Here is a 23,512-nt window from a genome sequence, read left to right on the forward strand (position 1 = left end):
GAACTAATATGCAGAATTTTTTTTAGATTTTATTGAACAGCTGGAAACTGAAGCTTACAAAACAAGATGATCATAATTAGTTACGTTTTTATAATCTATATAGCCAACAGACAAAGTGCACACAATAACCTGAAGATTATATCATTTGCTGCACCTACAAATATTTCTACAATATCATACATGTGAAAGGTGCTTTAAAGACAGATCTCTGCTCAATGGAGTTTAAGATGCAAGTAAGGGCTTGATTACATGGGGAAGTTAGTGTGCAGAGACCCCAGAGAGTGTCCACGTCGGAAGTTAGTGTAGCATATCTACTCCGCACTACCAGCTACTGTAGGCTTCCCCCTCCCCCCGCCCATGTAGACAAGCCCTTATGTATGGCAAAACAACTAATGGTAGAGGGTGAAAGGAAATGTTGAAAGGAGGATTACAACAGTAAAAATCAAGGAATAAATTACTGTATGTAGTTACTATCTTATTAGTTCTTTGTTTTTTCCTCTGTGTACATAGTTTTTATATATTATATATTAATATATTATATGATAAATTTAATGGAATTAGGCAATATTGGTGAGAGATCAGTACTGAAAGTCTAACCAAAGTGAGTCATGAGCAGGAATTTGAAGGAGGAGTGAAACTGCATCACACAGGATCAGAGGATATTCTATACTCCCCTAGGAATAGCTAGGTGCACTGAGCTGGAAGTCAGGATAGGGAATGAAGAACTAGGCACAAGCAGTGGTATCTGCAGCCAAGAAGATGAGAATGAGTGAGTTTGAATATGATGAAAAATGATCAGAAAAGAGTGCAGAAAAGCAAAGAGTGAGGGACATTCAAGGAAAATTATTTTAGATACAGCATGCTGGATAGGAGAGTAATATAGCCATGGCATCAATCGGGTTTTTTAGCACTAGGGGTGTAGAAGATGGGTCACACTTTGAAGATAAATTATTCATTACTTAGATTACAGTAGCACTTACAGAACTCCGTCAGGATAAGGGCCCCATCATGTTAGATGCTGTACAAATAGTAGGAAAGAATTGGCCAGATTTATCAAGTCTGAATGTGTGCACTGAAGAGTACGGTAAAAAAAATTCCATCCAGTTTGTGAAGCAGGGTAACAGGGAGATTGGTGCAATTATTAACAGAAATGAGGAAGAGGGCTTTGGGGATGAACAGAGTTCCACATTGCACTATAGTTGTTTTGAGCTGGCTGGCAGCTTGATGTCCATAATTGTATGTTATCATCTGTATAGCTATTTAGGTATGTGTATGGGTAGAGAAAGTTGCAGAACATTACTGAAGGGATACAAAGTTAGATTTGGGAATCACCAGCAGAGAGATGGCAGGTCTTAAAAGAAAAAGTTTACCTAGGAAAAGCGTGCAGTAAGAGGAGGGGGCCAAGGACAAAACCTTGAACACCACCAACAAAGAGGAGGTGAAGCCAATGAGGAAAATTCTGCTGAAGGAGAGTTTGATGAGAAAGGCAGAGATACAGTCAAGTGAATGTTAAAAGAGGGGGAAGTGACAGGCTATCAGTAGATCAAAGAGGATAAGGACATGGAAGAGCCTCTTTAAGTTGGCCAGTAGTGAAAACAACTAAGTGGAGCAGAGGAGAAATGAAATCGCAGAGGACTTACAAAGGATTAGAGAAGAGAAACAGGCGAGAGAGCATGTAGAGGAGAAGAGAAATGAAGCAGTAGTTATTTAATGAGGGGAGTGCACTGGGAGTGGCAGAAAGAGGAAAGATCAAGTGCAGATGTAGGGGGTGCAAAATGATCAATTATGCCATTAATATAAAACAATGTCAACAGGAAGTCCTATTGTAATGAACTACAAAGTAATATCACATACGTAGCTGTTAGCGACTGCTGAGATTTCAACCGCAAGAAGCATAGGTTTTCTACTTTAATTCACTAGCATTTTGTCTAAGAACAGGTAACTTAAATGAAGAACACCCTTCCAAAATCATGTCACAACAACTGATTGGAACTTTTTTGTAAACTTTTTTCCTTCCAATGGTAGGAAAGTGTCCCCAGTTCAGAAACGTGTCCAACTCAGAAATTTCAGTATCCTGATATTCCTACATATGTAGATCTTCTCACTGAAGTAGATGAGAATTTCACATATCCTAACAGAATCCTGAATCAGTGGGGGAAGTTTTGCCATTACTCATGAAAATAAATGCAAACTCATTTTTATTCTGTACATCAGTTAAACACATTGCTGTGTACATACCTGAAATATTTCATTGATATCCACTGGGAGAGCAAGGCCAATGTAATCATCAGTACTACCATATGTAGCATTGGACACCATGGACCGAACAGAGGAGGAACGCTGCAGTGTGTTTTGGTTAATAGGGCTTAATAAATCTTCTTTATCTAGTGAGGCATAACTTAAAGCTTTCATGAACCTGTAACATAATTAAAAGAACAAATAACAAACTTCTGACAATCACTCCTTTTTAGATTCTGCATCTATAGGTGGGAGCTGTTAAGGTTGCCAAACACATCCCAATATATGACCCCATTTCCTGTTACTTATGACTTGGCCAAACTTTAACCACTTGGGCTTAACTTTTCCATGCTAGGTGTCTCTTCAGGTTGAAATTTTCCAAAAGAAATTTCAGCCAAAATAGTTTATCTATTTCCAAGAACAAGGTCAAGGATATATACATTTTGCCAATGTTAAAAAATTTCTGACAATCTTTATTTGGGAAACTAGCATCCCCATGATTTGGGGAAAGGACTTGAAATCTGGCAAGGTCTTGCCTCTGTGCCAAGGATGTGACTTTTGATATCTGTTCGAATTTGCCAACTTACAAGCCTCAGGATGGAAAAAAGTCACATTTCACATATGCTCAACAGAGATTTCAGATTTCAGTGGCTAAATCAGGGGTGGGCAAACTACGGTCCGCGGGATTGCCACCCCCGTGGTGCCACGGGCCCCGCAGCTCCCATTGACCAGGAACGGGGAACCGCGGCCAATGGGAGCTTCGGGGGAGGTACCCACAGGCGACGGCAGCGCATGGAGCCCTCTGTCCCCCTCCCCCAGGGGCTGCAGGGACATGGTGCTGGCCGCTTCCAGGAGTGGCACAGGGCCAGGGCAAGCAGGGAACCTGCCCTGGCCCCGGTGCACGCCGCTGCCACCCCGGAGCCGCTCCAGGTAAGCGGTGCCGGGCTAGAGCCTGCACCACCAACCCCTCCTGCACCCCAACCCCCTGCCCTGAGCCCCCTTGTACACCCCGCACCCAACCCCTTGCCCTGAGCCCCTTCCTGCACACAGCACCCCCTCCCACACCCCGCCCCAGCCCTACATTCGTGACCCTGCATGCAATTTCCCCACCCAGATGTGGCCCTCAGGCCAAAACGTTTGCACACCCCTGGGCTAAATTCTCTAAAGATTCTGTCTTCACTAGGCATGTTCCTGGTGCTGAGCTGATCTCTTCCTACAATTGCAGCTCTGGGCTGCTGCAGGCCATTCCAGGTCTGGGCATTAGAACTAAGAGCAGGGACTCTTTCTCCTATGTGCTTAATGATTTCCCTACCCTGGATGGGCTCAGGAAGACTGGAGGAAAAAAACACCTGAACTGAATGCAGAGGGGACAAGATCTGTACCCAAGGATGGAGAATGGAAGAAATGGGGACAAGGAACCTGGGAGGGTGGACTGGCATTGGTGAGAGGAGGAGAGGGAAATTGGGACGGGGAAGTCTGGAAGTCTGGCTATGCAAAAGACTGGGACTGAAAGCCAGTGGGGTGGGAGACAAGGTGGGAGACAGATCTGATAAAGAGCCAGAATGCAGGGCAAAAACTGGTACTGGCTGGAAAAAAACAGACAGGAGTTGGGGCTGAAGGGCACAATGAGATGAACCAATGCGGGGCTTGGGACTGGGAGCCAGTGATGATAGTGTATGCAGGAGGCAGGACTGGGTGAGTGGGGAGAAAGAGATCATATGATGTGCCAAGCAGCGGAGAACGGGACCGACTGATCAATGGGATGAGAGTTTTGAGGAATGGAGACTGGTAGTGGCTATGGAAGAACAGGAGGACTGGGAGGGGTGGGGAAGAGACAAGAACATGTTGGAGGGCATGGGGCAGAAGGGGGACATGTTTTGAGGGAATGCGAAGAAGAGTCTGTGCCCACTAGATCACTCCCCCTACAGATCTTGGAACAGAACCCAAGATTCCAGAGTCTCCCCATCCCCCTGCTGTCAGCAAATATCTGGCAAACTGTCTCTCTCATTCCCCTTTAGTACTGGTCCACATAGAGGACAACCTACTAACACCTATCAGTTACTCTGTTAGCTCAAGTGGCAGAGGTATGTGGTGGATCTAAAGGTCTCAACCCCACCAATGACCCATGGGGGAGGGGGGGTCAATATTATGCCATATAATTAAATTTCTTTTTCCCCCCCTTTCCCATTTGTTTTTTAAAAACATAGGAAATTAAATACAAAAACTATGTTAAAAGAACATTGTTTGCCAAGTCAAGCACTCAGAGCTTAGGAAATAGGACAATTAAGATTACCTGTTCAACCTTAATTCAGTCCCCTTGTGTGCATACTCAATCTTTAGTTACATGATCAAATACTACTTTTTTCACAGGACCCCTGGCACACTCAGTATACATGAATCAGGGCTGTGTAGTGAAGGAGATCATCTGTAGCACCAGTGCTTCATTTGCTGGTCTCATGGTTAAAGCAGGTAGGAGAATTGGATTTTATTCTTGATAACTTATTCTACTATCTCTGTGTACCAGCACTAATTAGAATGGCAACTGATGCAGAAAAAAATTCATGCCATTAATCTAGACCTAGACAACTACTTTTTACAATGAGTGAACACCACAAAACAGCCATACCACTTTAAATGTTCTAATGACACCTATTTGCCACTATTTTCCTCATTTTCAACTGCAGTGCTATGAATTTAATATTAACCTATGAACTTTATTTTTCTCAGGGAAAGACCAGAAGAAAAAACACTAGTGTAGGTAAAGAATGAGGACATTTTCCTGAGATCTAGTAAGTAATAATGTCGGATCATATTAAAGAAGTTCTATATTAAAATCACAAATGAATTTGATTCCCCATAGTTTAAATTCCAGGGTTTTACTAATTAAGAGGTATCTTGGTTTTTGGTACTGTTTCTCTCCCTCTCTGTGTGAAACTTGCAAGCTGCTAATTGTGTTAGTACATTCTAAGAGAGTCTGTTCTCAGAGCAATACATTGTAACAACAGAAGGAGCACACAGAGACTCCCCACCCTTTTGTTGTATTTATCTCGCTTTGTTAACAATTGTGATTAAAATAGAGATTGAGGATGTATGTGGATGGATGCTTGGTGTGGATAATAAATAAATGATCAGGGAGGTGCCAGCCTAAGAATCCAGTGTCCATTGGCGAAGAAGGCATCAAGTGGAAACAACCAGAGGACCCCCCCAGAAGGCAGACTGGAATCCACCCAACAGCCTCAAGGATGGGAGAACCGAAGAACAAGATAACATCTGGCAGCACGGAGCCATCAGGAATGTGCCATCTGCTGATTGATTCAGCAACAGCATGATGAAGCAATTCCCATAGACTGGCATAGGAATAAATTCCTATAAAAATGGACTCTAGAAAGTGAGAACTTTGGGGTCTGATTCTTCAAACCAACTTCCAGGAGCATCGGATGTGCATCTGACAAGGCCCTGCTCCCTCCTCATGTCCAGGCCACCGGCCAGCGGCTTGGCATGCGCAACTCTAAGGCTGGTAACTATGATAACAACCTTGCAGAATGTGCGTGTGTGTGTGCGCGCGTGTGTGTGTGTGAATAAATATGAAATTGAATGGAATATTATAGCTATAACTAACTGCTTAGTATGATTCTTTCTGTATTCACAATAAATGTGGCATTTTGCCTTTTCCCCTTTAAGACCCTGCTGGTTTTTATTTTATTGGTATAACAACAAAACAGGTGAGAGCTTATATGATGATTTGGGGCATGACCTGAAAGATGCTCAGTAATCATAACTTAAAGGGAAGTTGCGGGCACTAAGCACCTCTCGAATTACATTTGACTAAACAAGGACCATATCCTATCATAAGATCAAGATTTTCAAAACTGTGCACTTCAATTTAGAACATATGAGAAAGTCAAATATGTCCTATTTCATGCTGCTGCTGCTGCTTGAGAAAGCAATGAGCAACAGAGACAGGCAGCAGATGCCTGCCTCCTGTGCAGCAGCTAGGAGGCTCCAGAGAAGAAACAACTATGGTAATCTCTCCCCTTTCTCTCACATCAACCAGTATGCTGGTGGAAGGATGTGTGTGTTGAAGGGAGAGGGGGGAGATGGACCAAGAAACAGAGCTAGAAAACTCCTTCTCCCTGCCAGAAGCAGTCTCAAATCTGAGACAACAGTAGTCAAAGACTAACACAAAAGAGAAAACTCTGGAAACCGAGTCCAGGGACCGTGACCTGATAAAAAGGGGGCATGTGCTGGGACTTCAGCAGCTGGTGGTTTCTCTCTAGCAAAGGCAAGACTGTCAATGTCATGAGACAAGCATTTTATGTAATGGCCTAATCGTTGCTTCAGTATGCCTGATATCACACTCATATAAAGGAGACATTGACTTTCTCTAAAAATGGGTCCCACGGATGAAATTCTGGACCCAATGAAGTCAGTGACAAAACTCCTATTGACTTCAGTGGGGCAAGAATTTCACCTAGTGTCTCCCTGTGCTGGACTTAATCCAGGTCTAATCCAGAGGTAGTGCTCTCAGTTTAAAACCTCAGTAAGTGAAACTCTAGAAAATAAAACACTGTTTGTTCTCCTTGCATGAGCCCAGAGAGATCAGCCTGAATCATTATTATTTCAGCTTAAGTAATATTAGTATTTATTAAAAAACAAAAACAAAACAAAAACCTACCAAAAAAGTTAAAAGGGAAAAAACACCAAGGTAAATAAGAAAATAGTTGGTCCTGTGCCTGATCTACCTGGCAGAGAGGAAATGAAGACAGTTATGTGTGCTGGGCCTTTTAGAACAGCAACTAGGAAGTTCAGATCCCTAGTTGATTAATTATTCCTTAACACAGTTACACTTCTTCCAAAGGACTTGCAGATCATTAGGCATTGAATGTTACCTATCATTAGCAGAAAACTGAAGAAGTAATTTTCATGAGAAAAAAAAATTAATTTGCAGATATGCTTGTGAAATAATAAGTTAGCATGGATGCCTCTTACCTGCTTGGCGTTAGCCGAGAATCCAAGCTCCCAGACTTCATGGTAATAGCGTCAGTAAACAGCACATCCTTTGCTGGAGATGCTAAGGCTTCTGAATGCGACAGTGAAGGATGCATCCTTTGCTGCTGTAAGCGTTTCAATGTAGCGTAGCCGAAGGCATCTCGAGAACTTGTATAACTAAAGTTGTAGTCAGCAAGACTCTTTATGGTAGCAAGAGAAGGAGCTTTAAGGGACTGTGCTCTTCGAGGAAGTGTATGAGAAGACCCCGGCGGCACCAGGGATACAGAAATTGATTTTGAAAGAGGCAGGTGGTTAGATTGTGGAGTTGAACAGTGGCTTGTCTTAACTGTTTTTGTACTTACCACAGTACTCAAACTTCCACAGTCAGTGTCTACATTTGTAGTGTCCACACCCATCGTCTCCCTTGACGGACTTGAGCTCATTGAGCTTATGCCACTTGTTGTGGTATCCGTATTAAAACTTAAGCTACGACTCTTGAAATGTGTTTGTGTAGAACCATCTCCTATTAGTCTCTCTCTGCTTGTGTTTTCCCTGTGATTTTCATTTCCAAGACCTTTTGGCAGCTTTAGATCATTTTCTCCAATACTTGGGGTACTACCTGTATCTTCCATGTGCTTGCTCCCAACAAATGAAGTTTCTAAGCGTAAAGTATGGATTTTAGGAACTTTGAACCCAGGAGTGAATACATCCCCAGGAGTAAAGTCTATACTACTGGAAGGCTCTGTTACTGTACGATTTCGCCTCAAGCCTGACTTACTGTCTGATGATGACAGTTTGCCTCCTTTAGGATCGCTGCTACTTCTATGTTTTTTATTAGGCAGAGTAAGTGAATTTAGGATGCGATTCTTCACAAGTCTGCTGGAAGCAAAAAAGGGAAAAGGACTACGATCCTTATCCTTTAAGGGTCCAGGTTTGTCAGAAAATGTTTGTTCTGCATCCTCACTGATATCTAGGAAAAATGTGCTAGTGGAAGTACTGCCAAACCGGTCATCCTCCATGATAAACATACCTGAAATTAAATAAGGATTCTTATTGCGGAATGCTGGTATTTCCAGAAAGTGTAGCAACTAAACTGTAAAAAACCTACTGAAAAATTACTGGAACTTGATACACAGCAAGATCAGGTAAATACATTTAATAATTCTAAAACAAAAAGAAGTACACATGTACGTTATGATGCACAAATCACATTTTAAATGAGCATTTGTTTCCTGCTTAAAAAACAATCCCCTTCCCTTGCCCTTTCTTAGTTTTGTGCTTTGGAAAAGATGGCTGTTAATTCCACCTAGAGCCAACGCTAAGAAATTTCCATGAAAACAAACTGTAGTTACATTCTTTGTTAATAGAAGCTGTATGAAACTTAAAATCTGAATTACACAGCTTGATTTCACCTTTACTATTCATTCGAATTTTGTTCATTTCCTCATATGACATTTTTAAAATGTGGATGCCTAAATGGTTTGTACAAATATGAGTTTTGAGCATAAGCTAGATAGCCACCTGCACCAGAAATTTTAGTCTTCATAAAAGGGGAACCAAAAAACCAACGAGCTATTTCAAGGGTTTTGAAAGGTATTTTCTCTGCACGTATGCATCTGCTAACACTTTGAGAATTACATTTTTGTGATCTCCCAACCTACACTGTTTGTTTATTCCTGATGACCATAATTATTGAATCTTATGATCTACAGAACAATTGCTTAAAAAGAGCTGCCTGTCACAAATTTTCTAGGATTTCCTTTTGCCTGTCAATATGTACAATTTCTTTAAAAAAATAGTAAGGCAAGTAACCTGACAACTGAAGGCGTCTAAACATCTAAAGGATTTAGGCACACAAGTCTCACTGAAATGCAATGGGACTTGTGTTACTAAATTCCTCACAGGCTATTGAAAATAATCATTTCCTTTGGTGTTTACAATGACAATAGCAGTAAGTATTACTATGCTTTTGTTTCAATTTCTGCAACATGCAGTACTTGCATATACTAGTTTTTGTGCCCATCAGAAAAGGAAAACATCTCTTCAAATCCTGGTTTGTCAGGTTACTTATCTTTTACAAAATCCTTTATATGTTAAAGATTTCTTTAAAAAGAAAAGGAGTACTTGTGGCACCTTAGAGACTAACAAATCTATTTGAGCATAAGCTTTCGTGAGCTACAGCTCACTTCATCGGATGCATTTCATTATTTCAAAGACATAGCTACATTATTGTATTTAATACTTAACCTCAGACTAACCTTCAATCAGCAATGCTGCATTCTTTAGAGCTATTTAAAGATGTCTAAATAAAGTATGTTTAGCAGCAGATTTAAATTCCCAATATTGGTCACAAAATGAATGTATTATTATTATTAAGCCTAGAAAGTTTACACCAAGGTTATAGGTATAATAATACTGTACATACAAAAACATTTTCTAGACGTTGTTTTGAAAACTTACTAGGAAATATTTACCACTGTATCATTAATTCTAGTTATGCTTACTTGATGGTGCAGATTCACTTTCACTGTTATGCCTAGAACTGGTGGACCCCGAGTTCAAGCTAAGAGTGCTGGGTATAGAAGAGAGTTCATTGCAGAGTTGCTCCATGTCATCGGGGACTACTGGCCACAGCTGTCTACGACTGTGCCTCACTGCATCCCAATTGTGCTGCTTCAGAATGTCACAACCTTGTTTAGTTTTGGCTATTAAACCAAGCACGTAGACACAGGTTCTGTATTTAATAAAAACAGTAACAATAATATGATTTAATCAATAGATCTGAGTTACTCAAACATACATTTGATTTTTAAGAGGAAACAAAGTTGCAAGATAATCCAATATAGATAGACCTTGTAAACCAGTTGAGTAGCTTTTTTTGTTCTATCTAATGGAAAAACAAATCAGAGCAAGTGTCGTACAGGTAACAACTACACATTAGATTTATAAAATGGAGAAAAAAAACCTTGTGTAGTACAATGTTAATATTCCACAGTTTTAAAAAGTTGATCAGGAAAGGCTAAAGTTAAGGTTCTTACAGCAATGTTAACCAGTTCATACTTCCTGTTTGTTTTACGGTACAGAACTAAACAAAAGGTAAGAAACTGCCCATGTAACAAGAAATACAGTAATAGAAAATTATAGGCTGAACCGGTAGCCTAACACTTTCCATTATAAGACCGCTTTTTCAGTTGTTTATAACTATGACAAACTAACTGTTAGGGCTGAAATTTTCTGTGTTGAGTATCTGCCTCAGACTGCTGCTCGTTGTGGGTTGTTTTCTGTTTTTGTTTTTTTGGTGGGTGTGTGGTTTCTTTTCCTGAAGTTTCAGATAATATTCCAAAAACAAGTTTAGGGGAAAATGTCATTTGCCAATGTTAAAAAATTACCATTTTAAGCAGAAGCTATAGCATGTCCATGCTTTGGCACAGGAACATGAAATTATGCAAAGAGATGTACTGATGTCAGGGATATGCCTTTTGCTGTCCTTGTGAAAATTCAGCCAAATGTGGCCAAGTTATAAGCCTTCTAAAATTCTCAGTTCACCCAATCTCTATAGAGATTTATTATGGCTGCAGCGGACTGAGCAGAACTGCAACTGTTCTTCCTGCCAGATGGGGGCTAATCTGGTGCCACACACAGGAATTGAGAGAAGGGAGACATCTCTCCTGTCCTCTCAATGCTCCTCATGCTGGCAGCTAGGTAACAGAGAAACAGAAGCAGTGGTTCTGATTCAAATGCAGAAAGGTGAGGAATGGAATGGGGTGGAAGGGAAGAGAGAGAAAATACGAGTAGAGGAGGAGATAAGGTTGCAGAAACCAGACTGGGTGGGTGGAGCAGAGGGGAACAAGGGAACAAAACAGTCTAAAACCACTAGCATGCACTCTGCTGCCACAAAATTGCTATGGGATCCATTTAACTCAACATATTAACTGTGTTTTTCTCATTTTCTATTACATTCAAAGAGTCTATGGGGTAATGTGATAATAGGCTTTTGGAGACCAAATACATTTTATCGGTTTCCTCCTAAAATCTTGTACAAATATTACTGGATAAAAATCAAAAAGTAGAGATTTAAGAACTTCTAAAAATTTTACTTGCTTCTTTAAAAATAAATAAATTAATGCCTTCCATGATGACCTTTTCCTAACCTAGTTTCCATGACACTTCCTGCAAATAAACTTTTGACCTATTTAGAGGACCTGGAAAATTTCTCAAACTTTGTCAATAATGTTTAATAAAGGACATCCAGTGTAAGCAAAAGTAGAAATCTTTATACATCTTAGGCTTGTCAGGAAATACTATTTTCAGACTTTAATTTTAAAATTAGATATACATACCCCCTAATGGACAGAACTTCACAGTGCTGGGCAAGTGCCATTATGTCAGGAATCACATTCTCCTCTTGAAGCAAGTTAAGGCCCCAGTTAGATGATCCGATATTTCCCTAGAATGAAGTTATTTGCCATCAAATATAATTAACTGCTGATGTCATTTGTAGTGGTGCCCACAAAACTCTTGGCATACTAATAAGGTGAAATGCCACCTGGCCACAATTTTAGTACAACTTCAAACCTTTAACTTTTAAGATCAGATAGCCAATCCTTCTGGTATTTTTCATCTGTGAGCAATGAAGGACTCAGGGCACCATATGTCACCCTGGGCTCTGGGATAACAGAACAAGGATAATCCTACATTTCCGCTCATCATACAGGCACTTTACTTGTTCCCATCAATAGTCAACTTGGACTGGGGCATAGAGAAAAAAACATTGGTGAGGGAGGGAAGACAGACCCATGATATATGATGAAACTAATGTCCAGTTTTGTTCCTGCTCCACCCCAAAAGGATTTCAGACTTCCCTTCTATCTCCCCCCAGTGGGCCAATTGAACCAGGTAGGTTCAAACCCACTAGTCGATGTCTCCCCTCAAATGTTTTGGGAAAATGATGGTGACACTAAGCAGGTCACAGCAAGTCATATCCCCTGAAGATTAGCCACACATATTACCATACATGCTACATTATGGCAGTCCATTCTTTTGCTTTGTAAAAAAGTGAAGAGTAATAATGATTTTTTAAAAAGAACAGGAGTACTTCTGGCACCTTAGAGACTAACAAATTTATTTGAGCACAAGCTTTTGTGGGCTACAGCCCACTTCATCGGATGCATAGAATGGAACATATAGTAAGAAAATATGTATATATACACGTACAGAGAATGTGAAAAAGTGGAGTAAGAAGCTAATTAATTAAGATGAGCTATTATCAGTAGGAGAAAAAGAAAACCTTTTGTAGTGATAATGAAGATGGCCCATTTCGACAGTTGACAAGAAGGTGTGAGGATACTTAACATGAGGAAATAGATTCAATATGTGTAAACCCAGCCACTCCCAGTCTCTATTCAAACCCAAGTTAATGGTATCTAGTTTGCATATTAATTCAAGCTCAGCAGTTTCTCCTTGGAGCCTGTTTTTGAAGCTTTTCTGTTGCAAAATTGCCACCCTTTAAATCTTTTACTGAGTGGCCAGAGAGGCTGAAGTGTTCTTCTACCGGTTTTTGAATGTTATGATTCCCGATGTCAGATTTGTGTCCATTTATTCTTTTCTGTAGAGACTGTCCGGTTTGGCCAATGTACACAGCATTGCTGGCACATGATTGCATATATCACACTGGTAGATGTGCAGGTGAACAGCCCCTGATGGCGTGGCTAATGTGATTAGGCTCTATGATGGTGTCACTTGAATAAATATGGCAAAGAGTCCTGTGGCACCTTATAAACTAACAGACGTATTGGAGCATAAACTTTCGTGGGTGAATACCCACTTTGTGGGATGCATCAGTTGCATCCGACAAAGTGGGTATTCACCCACGAAAGCTTATGCTCCAATACGTCTGTTAGTCTATAAGGTGCCCCAGGACTCTTTGCTGCTTTTACAGATCCAGACTAACACTTTTACCCATCTGATACTTGAATAAACATGTGGACAGAGTTGGCATTGGGCTTTGTTGCAAGGATAGGTTCCTGGATTAGTGTTTTTGCTGTGTGGTTACTGGAGAGTATTTGCTTCAGGTTGGGGGGCTGTCTGTAAGCGAGGACTTGTCTGTCTCCCAAGATTTGTGAGAGTGAGGGATCATTTTTCAGGATAGGTTGTAAATTTTTGATGATGCGCTGGAGAGGTTTTAGTTGGGGGCTGAAGGTGACAGCTAGTGGCGTTCTGTTATTTTCTTTATTGGGCCTGTTCTGTAGTAGGTAACTTCTGTGTACTCTTCTGGCTCTGTTAATCTGTTTTTTCACTTCAGTAGGTTTCCGGTATAGGGTGGTGGTTATGTGACCATCGCTTATTAGCACAGTAGTGTCCAGGAAATGGACCACTTGTGTGGATTGGTCTAGGCTGAGGTTGATGGTGGATGGAAATTGTTGAAATCATGGTGGAATTCCTCAAGGGCTTCTTTTCCATGGGTCCAGATGAAGAAGATGTCATCAATGTAGTGCAAATAGAGTAGGGGCATTAGGGGACGAGAGCTAAGGAAGCGTTGTTCTAAGTCAGCCATAAAAATGTTGGCATACTGTGGGGCCATGCGGGTACCATAGCAGTGCCGCTGACTTGAAGATATATATTGTCCCCAAATGTGAAACAGTTGTGGGTGAGGACAAAGTCACAAAGGTCAGCCACCAGGTTTGCCCTGACATTATCGGGGATAGTGTTCTTGACAGCTTGTAGTCCATCTTTGTGTGAACAGTTCTAAGCAAAAGAATAAATGGACACAAATCTGACATCAGGAATCATAACATTCAAAAACCGGTAGGAGAACACTTCAACCTCTTTGGCCACTCAGTAAGAGATTTAAGGGTGGCAATTTTGCAACAGAAAAGCTTCAAAAACAGGCTCCAAGGAGAAACTGCTGAGCTTGAATTAATATGCAAACTAGATACCATTAACTTGGGTTTCAATAGAGACTGGGAGTGGCTGGGTCATTACACATATTGAATCTATTTCCTCATGTTAAGTATCCTCACACCTTCTTGTCAACTGTCGAAATGGGCCATCTTGATTATCACTACAAAAGGTTTTCTTTTTCCTCTTGCTGATAACAGCTCATCTTAACTAATTAGCCTCTTACAGAGAACATGAAAAATTGGAGTGTGTGTGTGTATCTATCTATCTATATATCTTTTTACTATATGTTCCATTCTATGCACGAAAGCTTATGCTTAAATAAATTTGTTAGTCTCTAAGGTGCCACAAGTATTCCTGTTCTTTTTGCGGATGCAGACTAATATGGCTGCTACTCTGAAACCAAAGATTTTTTAAAGAGCCACATGCAATGCATAGTATTCCATCAGCAAGACCAGGTAGGATACCAGAAGAGTAAGTCTTGTGAACGACTTTTACTTAAAACTAAATTCCTTAATTATTTCAGTATGTGAAAAATTACAGCAGAAATAAGAGGAAAGAAAAGCAATAGACAGATATTTCTATTACTAACCAAGGCCCAAAGGGCTGCTTTCAGATGTTTAATTCCTTCCCACTTATCCAACATCGGGGAACGAACAGTGTAACTTAAATCTGGGACAACACTCTAGAGGACGAGAACAAAACAAACTCAGTTCAAAGTGACTAAATATTGAAAGTTTTAATACATCAGGTTCTCCTAAAGCTTTTAACAAATGTTTACATACACACACTTTAAATTGGACAGTTCCAGCATATAAAAACTTTGACTGATTAACACCAAAAATGCCGAAGGAAAATTATAAACTTAACACTACCTCATCTGCCAAAGAAGAGCAAATGATTCTGTAGTCAGTGCATACAACATGTTAATACTTACTTTTACACCATTGGAAAGCCTTCTCATTGCAGTTTTACAATTCAAAGGGTAAAGAGATTCCTAGTATATTCTTTTTCCTTTCCCTCATATCCAAATGATTTACAAATCAGAGATTAATAGCATGATTAACTTCATTTAGGGATGGCATTATGTAATCTCCCCAGCAGAGCTCAATCCAACATACTTCAAACCTAATCACAATCCCCCTGTTGTCTGGGTATACCAAAAGGAGGACAGGAGACACTTGATATGGATTTTAACCAGGCTACAACTTTATTATATAGATGTATGGGACTACCCGGCAGATAAAGTGTACAGTGTAGGCAAACCCATGTTTATTCAAATTGTTACCCGGGGCTTCCACCAGCCACCCTTTATTTTTCATCCAAGTTCCCCCAGCCAACCCATGGCTTGGACCTTACCATCCACCCCACTTGTAGAGGGTTAAGGTTGGCTATAAGAACGGGGGGCAAGAGGATTTGGCTCCCTGCCATACCAATCATAGGAGTCTCCAAGCCCCCTCCCCCATTCCGTTCCTTTATCCAGCACATCCTTTTTAGTCCTTTACCAGGTCATTTATCTGGTAAGTGGATGCCTTCCCTAGGGAGTACCTGCATAGGACAGCCGCCCCACACTTACAAAATGAGTTGCGACATAAGGCCTACCACCTTTTCTTCTTACCAGGAAAGGTCCTCCCTGACACCTGTTGGTGGAGTGAGGATTTTTTGCCTTCCCCACAAGGCCAATCTGGTGGTGCAGGAAAAATTACTTCCCAGCCTTCCTTAAAAAGAAGCAACCAGCACAATGCCCACAACAGGTCCTAGACCAACCTGATATTTGCCACCTCTTGGGGAGGGACAGAGGGTGCTGCCTTGCCTGCTGTGTGGAAAAAGGGGCTTACAATGCCCAGGTCTTGCACCTTTATAGCCTTCCGACCTCACATTCCCAGGGGGTGAGTCAGCGCCGCAAAGCTGACCACTGTTCACTTTTTGCAGCAGTTTCTGACCTCGTTTCCCTCCCTCCCCGCGGCCATAAAACACAACTGCCTTCCCTTGGCAAGCTGAGACACCATTCCCCCTGCTTTTGGTGCGGTCACTATCTGAGTTTCGGGCCTCTTTTGTACAAAGACTGTCAACAATTTCACATTCTGTCTAATTGTGCAATGGTTTTAATTACATGAACAGACAGAGGCTCACCAGCAGCTTGAGTGAAAGCATCAAATATAATTGTTAGTGAATTATGCAAGTTTAATTCAGGTCTCAAAAGGGGACGGATTCATTGAATTAACTCAATGCATTATTTGACCCTCCACTTGAAGTTATTTTATTTAAACAATTCTATAAAACTCACTCTATAAGATAAGTTTACAAGTTAATTTTTAAAAATGAAAAAAGACTTATTTATTTCTCTCTCCATTTTCAAGGACCTAAAATACACATTTAACAAAAATTGTCAATCCATATTTTCTATATGCATAAAGCAAAAGCATAGCTTTACTAATCATTGCTTATAGTGTTCATCCAGCTAAAATATACTCTCCAGAAAGCATTTCTTATTGGTGATGTGTTTGCCTTTCCTATTTCGGTCCTGACCATTCAGAATGATCAGTTGTAAGAAGCAGATTGAAAGATATTTCTCTGATGTTTTCAACAACAGGGAAGAATTTCACATGATGACAGAATGCAGGTAAAGATTGTCCTTGCAAGATATAACTTCTTTGAAATTTGGAAAGTCCATAGTTTTATGAATCTTCATTTAATGACTGTTCAAATGATGATCAAAACAGAGGTTATCCAAGTCAGTTATTCCAGAAGGGTTACATTACACTTGAAAAGTTGTTTTTACTTTCAGTTAGGGCTGCCAAGTAATTAAAAAAATTAACAGCGATTATACATACTGTTAAACAATAGAATATCATTTATTTAAATATTTTTGGATGTTTTCTACATTTTCAAATATATTGATTTCAATTACAACACAGAATACAAAGTGTACAGTGCTCACGCTATATTATTATTTTTGATTACGAATATTTGCACTGAAAAATTGATAAACAAAAGAAATAGTATTTTTCAATTCACCTAATACAAGTACTGTAGTGCAATCTCTTTATCATGAAAGTTGAACTTACAAATGTAAAATTATGTACCAAAAAATAACTGCATTCAAAAAAGTCTGTTACCTGTTCCGTAACTGGTGTTCTTTGAGATGTATTGCTCATGTCTATTCCACAGTGGGTGTGCGTGTGTGCCACGTGCACCGGTGCCGTAAGTTTTTCCCTTAGCAGTACCTGTTGGGGGGGAGAGGGGGTGAGCACCGCTGCAACCCCTGGAGTGGTGCCTCTATATCGCGCTAAACAGAGAGCTGCGAGTTCCCCCCACCCTCGGTTCCTTCTTGCAGGACAACTCTGACAGAGGGGAAGGAGGGCGGGATGTGGAATAGACATGATCAACACATCTCGAAGAACACCAGTTACTGAAAAGGTAACCGTCTTTTCTTCTTCGAGTGCTTGCTCATGTGTATTCCACAGTAGGTGATTCCAAGCTATATCTGTTGGAGGTGGGTAGGAGTTCACGAGTTCCTGGGACACAGTACTGCTCTGCCGAACCCAGCATCATCCCTAGTTTGGGAGACGATCGTATAGTGTGCAGTGAACGTGTGAACTGAAGACCAGGTGGCAGCCCTACAGATGTCCTGGGTAAGGACATGGGCTACATAGGCAGCCGACAAGGCCTGAGCCCTCATTGAGTGCGCCCTGACGATCGGTGGTGATGGAACCCCTGCCAGATCATAGCACGTGCGTATGCATGAGGTGATCCAGCGACAAAGGCGCTGGGTGGAAATAGGCTGCCCCTTCATACGCTCAGCCGAGGTAACGAAGAGTTGTGAGGATTTACGGAACAGTTTAGTACGAACCAGGTAGAAGACCAGTGCCCTGCGTACGTTGAGCGTGTGGAGGCGGCATTCCTCATTGGAGAAATGGGGCTTGGGACAGAGCATGAGAAGGAAGATGTCCTGTTCCATATGGAAGGCGGAGACCACCTTTGGGAGGAATGCAGGGGATGGGCAAAGTTGGACCTTATCCTTGTGGAAGACCATATATGGAGGTTCTGAGATCAAGGCCCTGAGCTCCGAGACACGTCGGGCCGACGAGACTGCTACAAGGAAAGCTATCTTCCAGGAGAGGTGAGACCAGGAACATGTGGCCAAGGGTTCAAAGGGAGGCCCGGTGAGGCGGGACAACACCAGGTTTAGGTCCCACTGCGGTACAGGGGATCTAGCATACGGGAATGAACGGTCAAGGCCTCTCAGGAAGCGGGAGGTCATAGTATGGGAGAAGACCGAGTGCCCTTGCACTGGTGGGTGGAAGGCCGATATGGCCGCCAAGTGTACTCTGACAGAGGCGGTTGCCACTCAAGGATACACTGGAGTGGTGTGGACAATGAGGGAAGTCCCCGCTCCCCCGGAAAATCTGGACCACTTCGCCAGGTACGTCCGGCATGTGGACAACTTCCTACTTTCTGGGAGGACCCGCCTGACTTCCTCAGAACACCTCCTTGTCTAGCCACTGAGCTGCCATGCTGTCAGGCGGAGAGCAGCCAGATTGGAATGAAGGAGGTGGCTCCCCCGTTCTGGGAGAGGAGGTCTGGGCGAAGCGGCAACCTCCTTGGAGGGGCCGCCAACAGGTCCAGTAGGGTCCCATACCAATGTTGACGGGGCCAGGCTGGGGCGATGAGGATGTGCCTTGTCTGTTTTCACTTTTTCTAGAACTTTGCCTATAAGGGGAAAATGGTGGAAAAGCATAGAAAAGCTGGTCCAACCACTGCAGGAGGAAGGCATCTGAGATCGAGTCCCTTCCCAACCTCCGCCTTGGAACAAACCCGGGGGCAACGCCGGTTCTGGCGGGGCGCGAACAGATCCATGTGGAGAATTCCCCACTCCTGAAAGAGCTGGTGAGTGACCTCCGTGGGGAGCGTCCACTCGTAATGGGGGGAAAAAGCCCTGCTGAGGCGATTGGCCTGTGTATTGCGGGTGCCTGGTAGGTGGAAAGCCCTCAGGGAGATGTTGTGGGCTATACAGAACTCCCACAGGCTCAGGGCTTCCCGGCAGAGGGCCGAGGACTGTGCCCTACCTTGCCTGTTGATGTAGAACATTGCGGTGGTCCTGTCCGTAAGGACTCTGACCACCTTGCCATGAAACTGTGTGACGAATGGAGGGACGCGTCCAAGGTTGACCACACATCCCTTGGGTTTGCATGTTCCTTATGTGGGCTCCCTGGCCCAAGTCCGACGCATCGGACACCAGGTCTATTGATGGGGCTGTCTCCCGGAAAGGAACCCCTTGGAGCATGTTGCCTGGGGAGGACCACCATTCTAGGGAGGCAATTACTGGGTTGGTACCGTGAGGACCTTGTCCAGGCCGTCCCGTGCCTGGGAGAAGTGGGAGGCTAGCCATAGCTGGAGGGGCCTCATTCGGAGCCTGGCGTGGTGGACCACATACGTGCACGCCACCATGTGTCCCAGAATCTGAAGGCATGCCCTTGCTGTTGTCACCGGAAAAGCCGTGACTGATGCGATGAGACCTTTGAGGGTTTCGAACCTGCCCACTGGGAGAGAGGCTGTGGCCCTTAAGGAGTCCAGTAGTGCCCCTACGAATTCTATGTGCTGCACCGGGACCAGCATTGATTTGGTCTCGTTTACCAACAGGCCGAGATTGGAGCATGTAGACAGGAGCAGATCCACATGGGCCCTCATCTGAGACCGTGAGTTTCCCTTGAGAAGCCAATCATCCAGATATGGGAACATCTGGACCCCTTCTCATCTAAGGTAGGCCGCCACCACCACCATACACTTTGTGAATACCCTGAGCGCCGTGGATAGGACAAACGGGAGAACTGTGAACTGGTAGTGGTCGGGCCCCACCAGGAACAGGAGGAAGTGCCTGTGCCTTTTGAAAATATGGATGTGGAAATATGCATCCTGAAGGTCCAGGGCAGAGTACCAGTCCCCCAGGTCCAAGGAGGGGATAATAGAAGCCAGGGATACCATGCGGAACTTAGAGCGGACCATAAACCAATTGAGATTCCGCAGATCTAGGATTGGCCTGAGACCCCCTTTCGTCTTTGGGATCAGGAAATAATAGGGAGTAGAAGCCCCTGCCCTGGAATTCTACTGGCACTCTCTCCACCGCCCCCAGGCGCAGTAGTCGTTCCACCTCCTGACCTAGGAGGTGAATGTGCTCTGGGTCCCCTGAGCCCACCAGGGATGGAGGTGGTTGGGCAGGGGTGAACTCAACTGCAACATGTAGCCCTTGGAAATGGTGTTGAATGTCTGAGGTTATTTGTGATCATTCGCCACGGAAGGCAGACAATCGGTTGCTGAACACAAACTTTATTAGTAGAGGGGTTTCCATGGCAACTACCCTGGTGCCCCCCTGCAAATAGTCAAAATCGCCTCTGTCCCTGCCTCTTGACCTTAGAGGGCCCAGGCTGTGGAGCAGAGCGGGACTGTCGTTGAGGCCGGCAATTTTGGTCTCTCAGCCTCTTGAAAGGGGACTCATATCTGCTCTGTGCAGGGTGAGCCGACGTCTGCGGTTTGGCCTTGTCCTTAGCTGGAGGGACGCACAGGCCCAAGGCCTGCAGGGTGGTGTGAGAGTCTTTCATCCCGTGCAGCCTGATGTCTGTCTGTTCGGCGAACAGGGCTTTCCCGTTGAATGGCGGGTCCTGCATGAGGGACTGGACCTCCCCCGAAAGCCCGGACAGGAAGAGCCATGACTCCCTGTGCATGGAGATTGCAGAGGCCATCGAGCGAGCCACCGTATCCGCCGCGTCTGACACTGCCTGCAGGGAAGCTTTGGCTGCCGTCGCCCCCTCATCCACCAATGCCTTAAAGTCCTTCCTATCCCACTCTGGGAGGAGTGGCTCGAACTTTGGCAGGGACTCCCATATATTAAAATCATATCGGCTCAGTAAGGCCTGATGGTTGGCCACCCAGAGCTGGATGTTAGGATATAGATATTCAGGCCTGTCTGTAAAGGCCTATACTCTAAGAATTTAGGTGTATTCTTATCACTTGGCTAGTGATAGAGGTATAAAAGAAAGAAGTCACTGTCTGCCGGTGTAAGGGCCTTCTCTTACTGTGACAGTCTGAGGCCCTGTTCTTAGGCTAAGGCCTTTGGCTAAGCAGCAGAGGCAACCATAAGCTGGGAAGCGAACAGTCACATCCTCACATTCCAAACTAGTCACACTGAAATAAGGTGCTATTGGGCTGTTAGGTATTATCAGGACAGGATTGTATTCCTATCACCTCCAGAGAAAGGGAAGTGCCTAGAAAATGTAAAAGGAAACTTAGTTTGATAGCATCCTGTCTGGCAAGAACTCACTTATCAATAGCTGGGATGTGAAATCCTCACTTCTGTATTGTTTTGTCATTATAGTTCCCACTTTGCTATTGTTTGTCTGTATAATCTCTGTCTGGTTCTGTGATTGTTCCTGTCTGCTGTATAATTAATTTTGCTGGGTGTAAACTAATTAAGGTGGTGGGATATAATTGGTTACATAATCATGTTACAATATGTTAGGATTGGTTAGTTAAATTTCAGGAAAATGATTGGTTAAGGTATAGCTAAGCAGAACTCAAGTTTTACTATATAATCTATAGTCAATGAGGAAGGGTGTGGATGGGGGTGGGCATGGGCATGTGGGTGAGGAAAATGGGAGCAGGGAATGGGGGTAAGAAAATTGGAATCATGTTTTGCTAAAGGGGGAAATGGGAACAGGGAATGGGAGTAAGAAAGTTGGAATCATGTTTGGCTAAGGGTAGGAATGGGAACAGGGACACAGGTCTAAGGCTCTGTGGTGTCAGAGCTGGGAAGGAGGACACTAAGGAAGGAAACTGGAATCATGCTTGCTGGAAGTTCACCCCAATAAACATCGAATTGTTTGCACCTTTGGACTTCGGGTATTGTTGCTCTCTGTTCATGCGAGAAGGACCAGGGAAGTAAGTGGGTGAAGGAATAAGCCCCCTAACACTGGAAACTCAAAGAGAAGTAAAGTTTTCAACCAAAAGAGTCTAGTCTCCTGGCCTCTTTATTCTTGGGGGTGGGCGAGGGCTGGCTCTGCTGCTCCCAGTGGTTCACAGATTCCACCACCAGAGAGTTAGGTGCCAGGTGAGAGTAGAGGTATTCATGGTTCTTGGCCGGCATGAAATACTTCCTCTCAGCCTTCTTGGAAATCAGGGCCAGAGAGGCAAGAGTTAGCCACAAGGCATTGGAGATATTGGCTATTCCTTGGTGAAGGGGTAAAGCCACATGGCCCGGCACCGAGGAGGACAGTACATTAAAGAAGGAATTGGACAGGCCCTCCATCTCCTCGGCCTGCAACTGGAGGCTCGACGCCACCTGCTTTAGCAGGTCTTGATGAGGCCTGAAGTTTTCCTGTGGAGCAGAGGGCGGTGGTGCCGTGATGGTGTTATCTGGTGCAGGAAAGGAGGCCGGCACAGGGCTGTGGGCCTCAGCCGGTGCATCAACCCCCAGGTCGGAGTCTAGGCGCAGAGCCGACGACTCATGACCTGTCAACTTGTCCCTCTGCCTAGATAGCGAGGCCGACGAGGCCTCAGACGCCCCGGCCACCAAGCGGGTTCCAGGCTGGGTGGGTATCGGCGGCCACGGTGCCCATTGACACCATTGTCCCTGCCATGGGGCCCCTTGCCACTGTCCATGCTGCAGGCCCAGTGGCACTATCTGGTCGGGCGGTACAACCCAGCGAGGAGTGGCTGAGTGCTGAGGCCGAAGCCACCACCGACCGAACGGTACCGTAGGAGCAGCGGTGCCTATGATGCTGTCTTCCATGGGACCAAGACCTCAATGTTGAGACAGGTACCTGCCGGAAGTACTGTCCCAAGACTCGCTTCGGCGCCTGGACCTGCGGTGGTGGTGACACGCGGCAGGAGCCCCGTGTGTGATGCCTGACAGAGCGGAAGCATCAGTCACACAGAGACCAGATATGATAGCTGCGTCGTGAAGAAGAGCGCCTTTGACACCTATCTCGGTGCCTGCGTCTGCTGCTGCGTGGCGTGGAGGGACCCGGGGACCCCTGCCCAGATGGAACCCTGGTTGGCGTCGAGGGTGATGGACACGAGCTGCGAGTGGACCGGTTGCTGCGCACTGAACGAGGCAGAGAGTGGTCTTCAGGGTGAGAGCTGCGACGTTCTGGGGAGGCCTGTCGAGTGCTGAGAGGTGGTTTGCCTAGGGACCAAGGGCCCGCCACTGGCAGCGCCCCAGGCACCAGCAAGCTCAGAATGTCTCATGCGGCCTGTAGAGCCTCTGGCGTTGACGGCATCCTGACTGCGGGAGAGGTGCGTGTCGACGCTGCCAGGCTACTCCGCTCAGCACGAGTCAGAGGTTCCGAGCTCGGGGGGGGAACCGAGGGCTGTCCAGCGCGGGACCAGCCTC

The 23,512-nt window shown here is 44.2% G+C and overlaps 1 protein-coding gene across 7 annotated transcripts in view; it reads right to left on the bottom strand.

Annotated features, from left to right (window-relative positions):
* RICTOR (RPTOR independent companion of MTOR complex 2) overlaps positions 1-23,512 on the bottom strand; it is a 189,001-nt gene that overhangs the window by 16,320 nt on the left and 149,169 nt on the right. For all 7 annotated transcript variants that reach the window (XR_012158870.1, XM_073343822.1, XM_073343824.1 and 4 more), the window contains 5 exons: positions 14,717-14,809; positions 11,568-11,674; positions 9,732-9,961; positions 7,228-8,257; positions 2,239-2,416 (listed from right to left, as the gene is read on the bottom strand). Coding sequence is in view for 6 of the 7 variants with exons in the window: in XM_073343822.1 (XP_073199923.1) it covers positions 2,239-2,416; positions 7,228-8,257; positions 9,732-9,961; positions 11,568-11,674; positions 14,717-14,809 (1,638 nt within the window). In the remaining variant the exon portion in view is untranslated. The remainder of the gene's footprint in view (positions 1-2,238; positions 2,417-7,227; positions 8,258-9,731; positions 9,962-11,567; positions 11,675-14,716; positions 14,810-23,512) is intronic.

Source organism: Lepidochelys kempii, chromosome 5 (genome assembly GCF_965140265.1).
Source record: "Lepidochelys kempii isolate rLepKem1 chromosome 5, rLepKem1.hap2, whole genome shotgun sequence".
Classification (NCBI taxonomy): Eukaryota; Metazoa; Chordata; order Testudines; family Cheloniidae; genus Lepidochelys; species Lepidochelys kempii.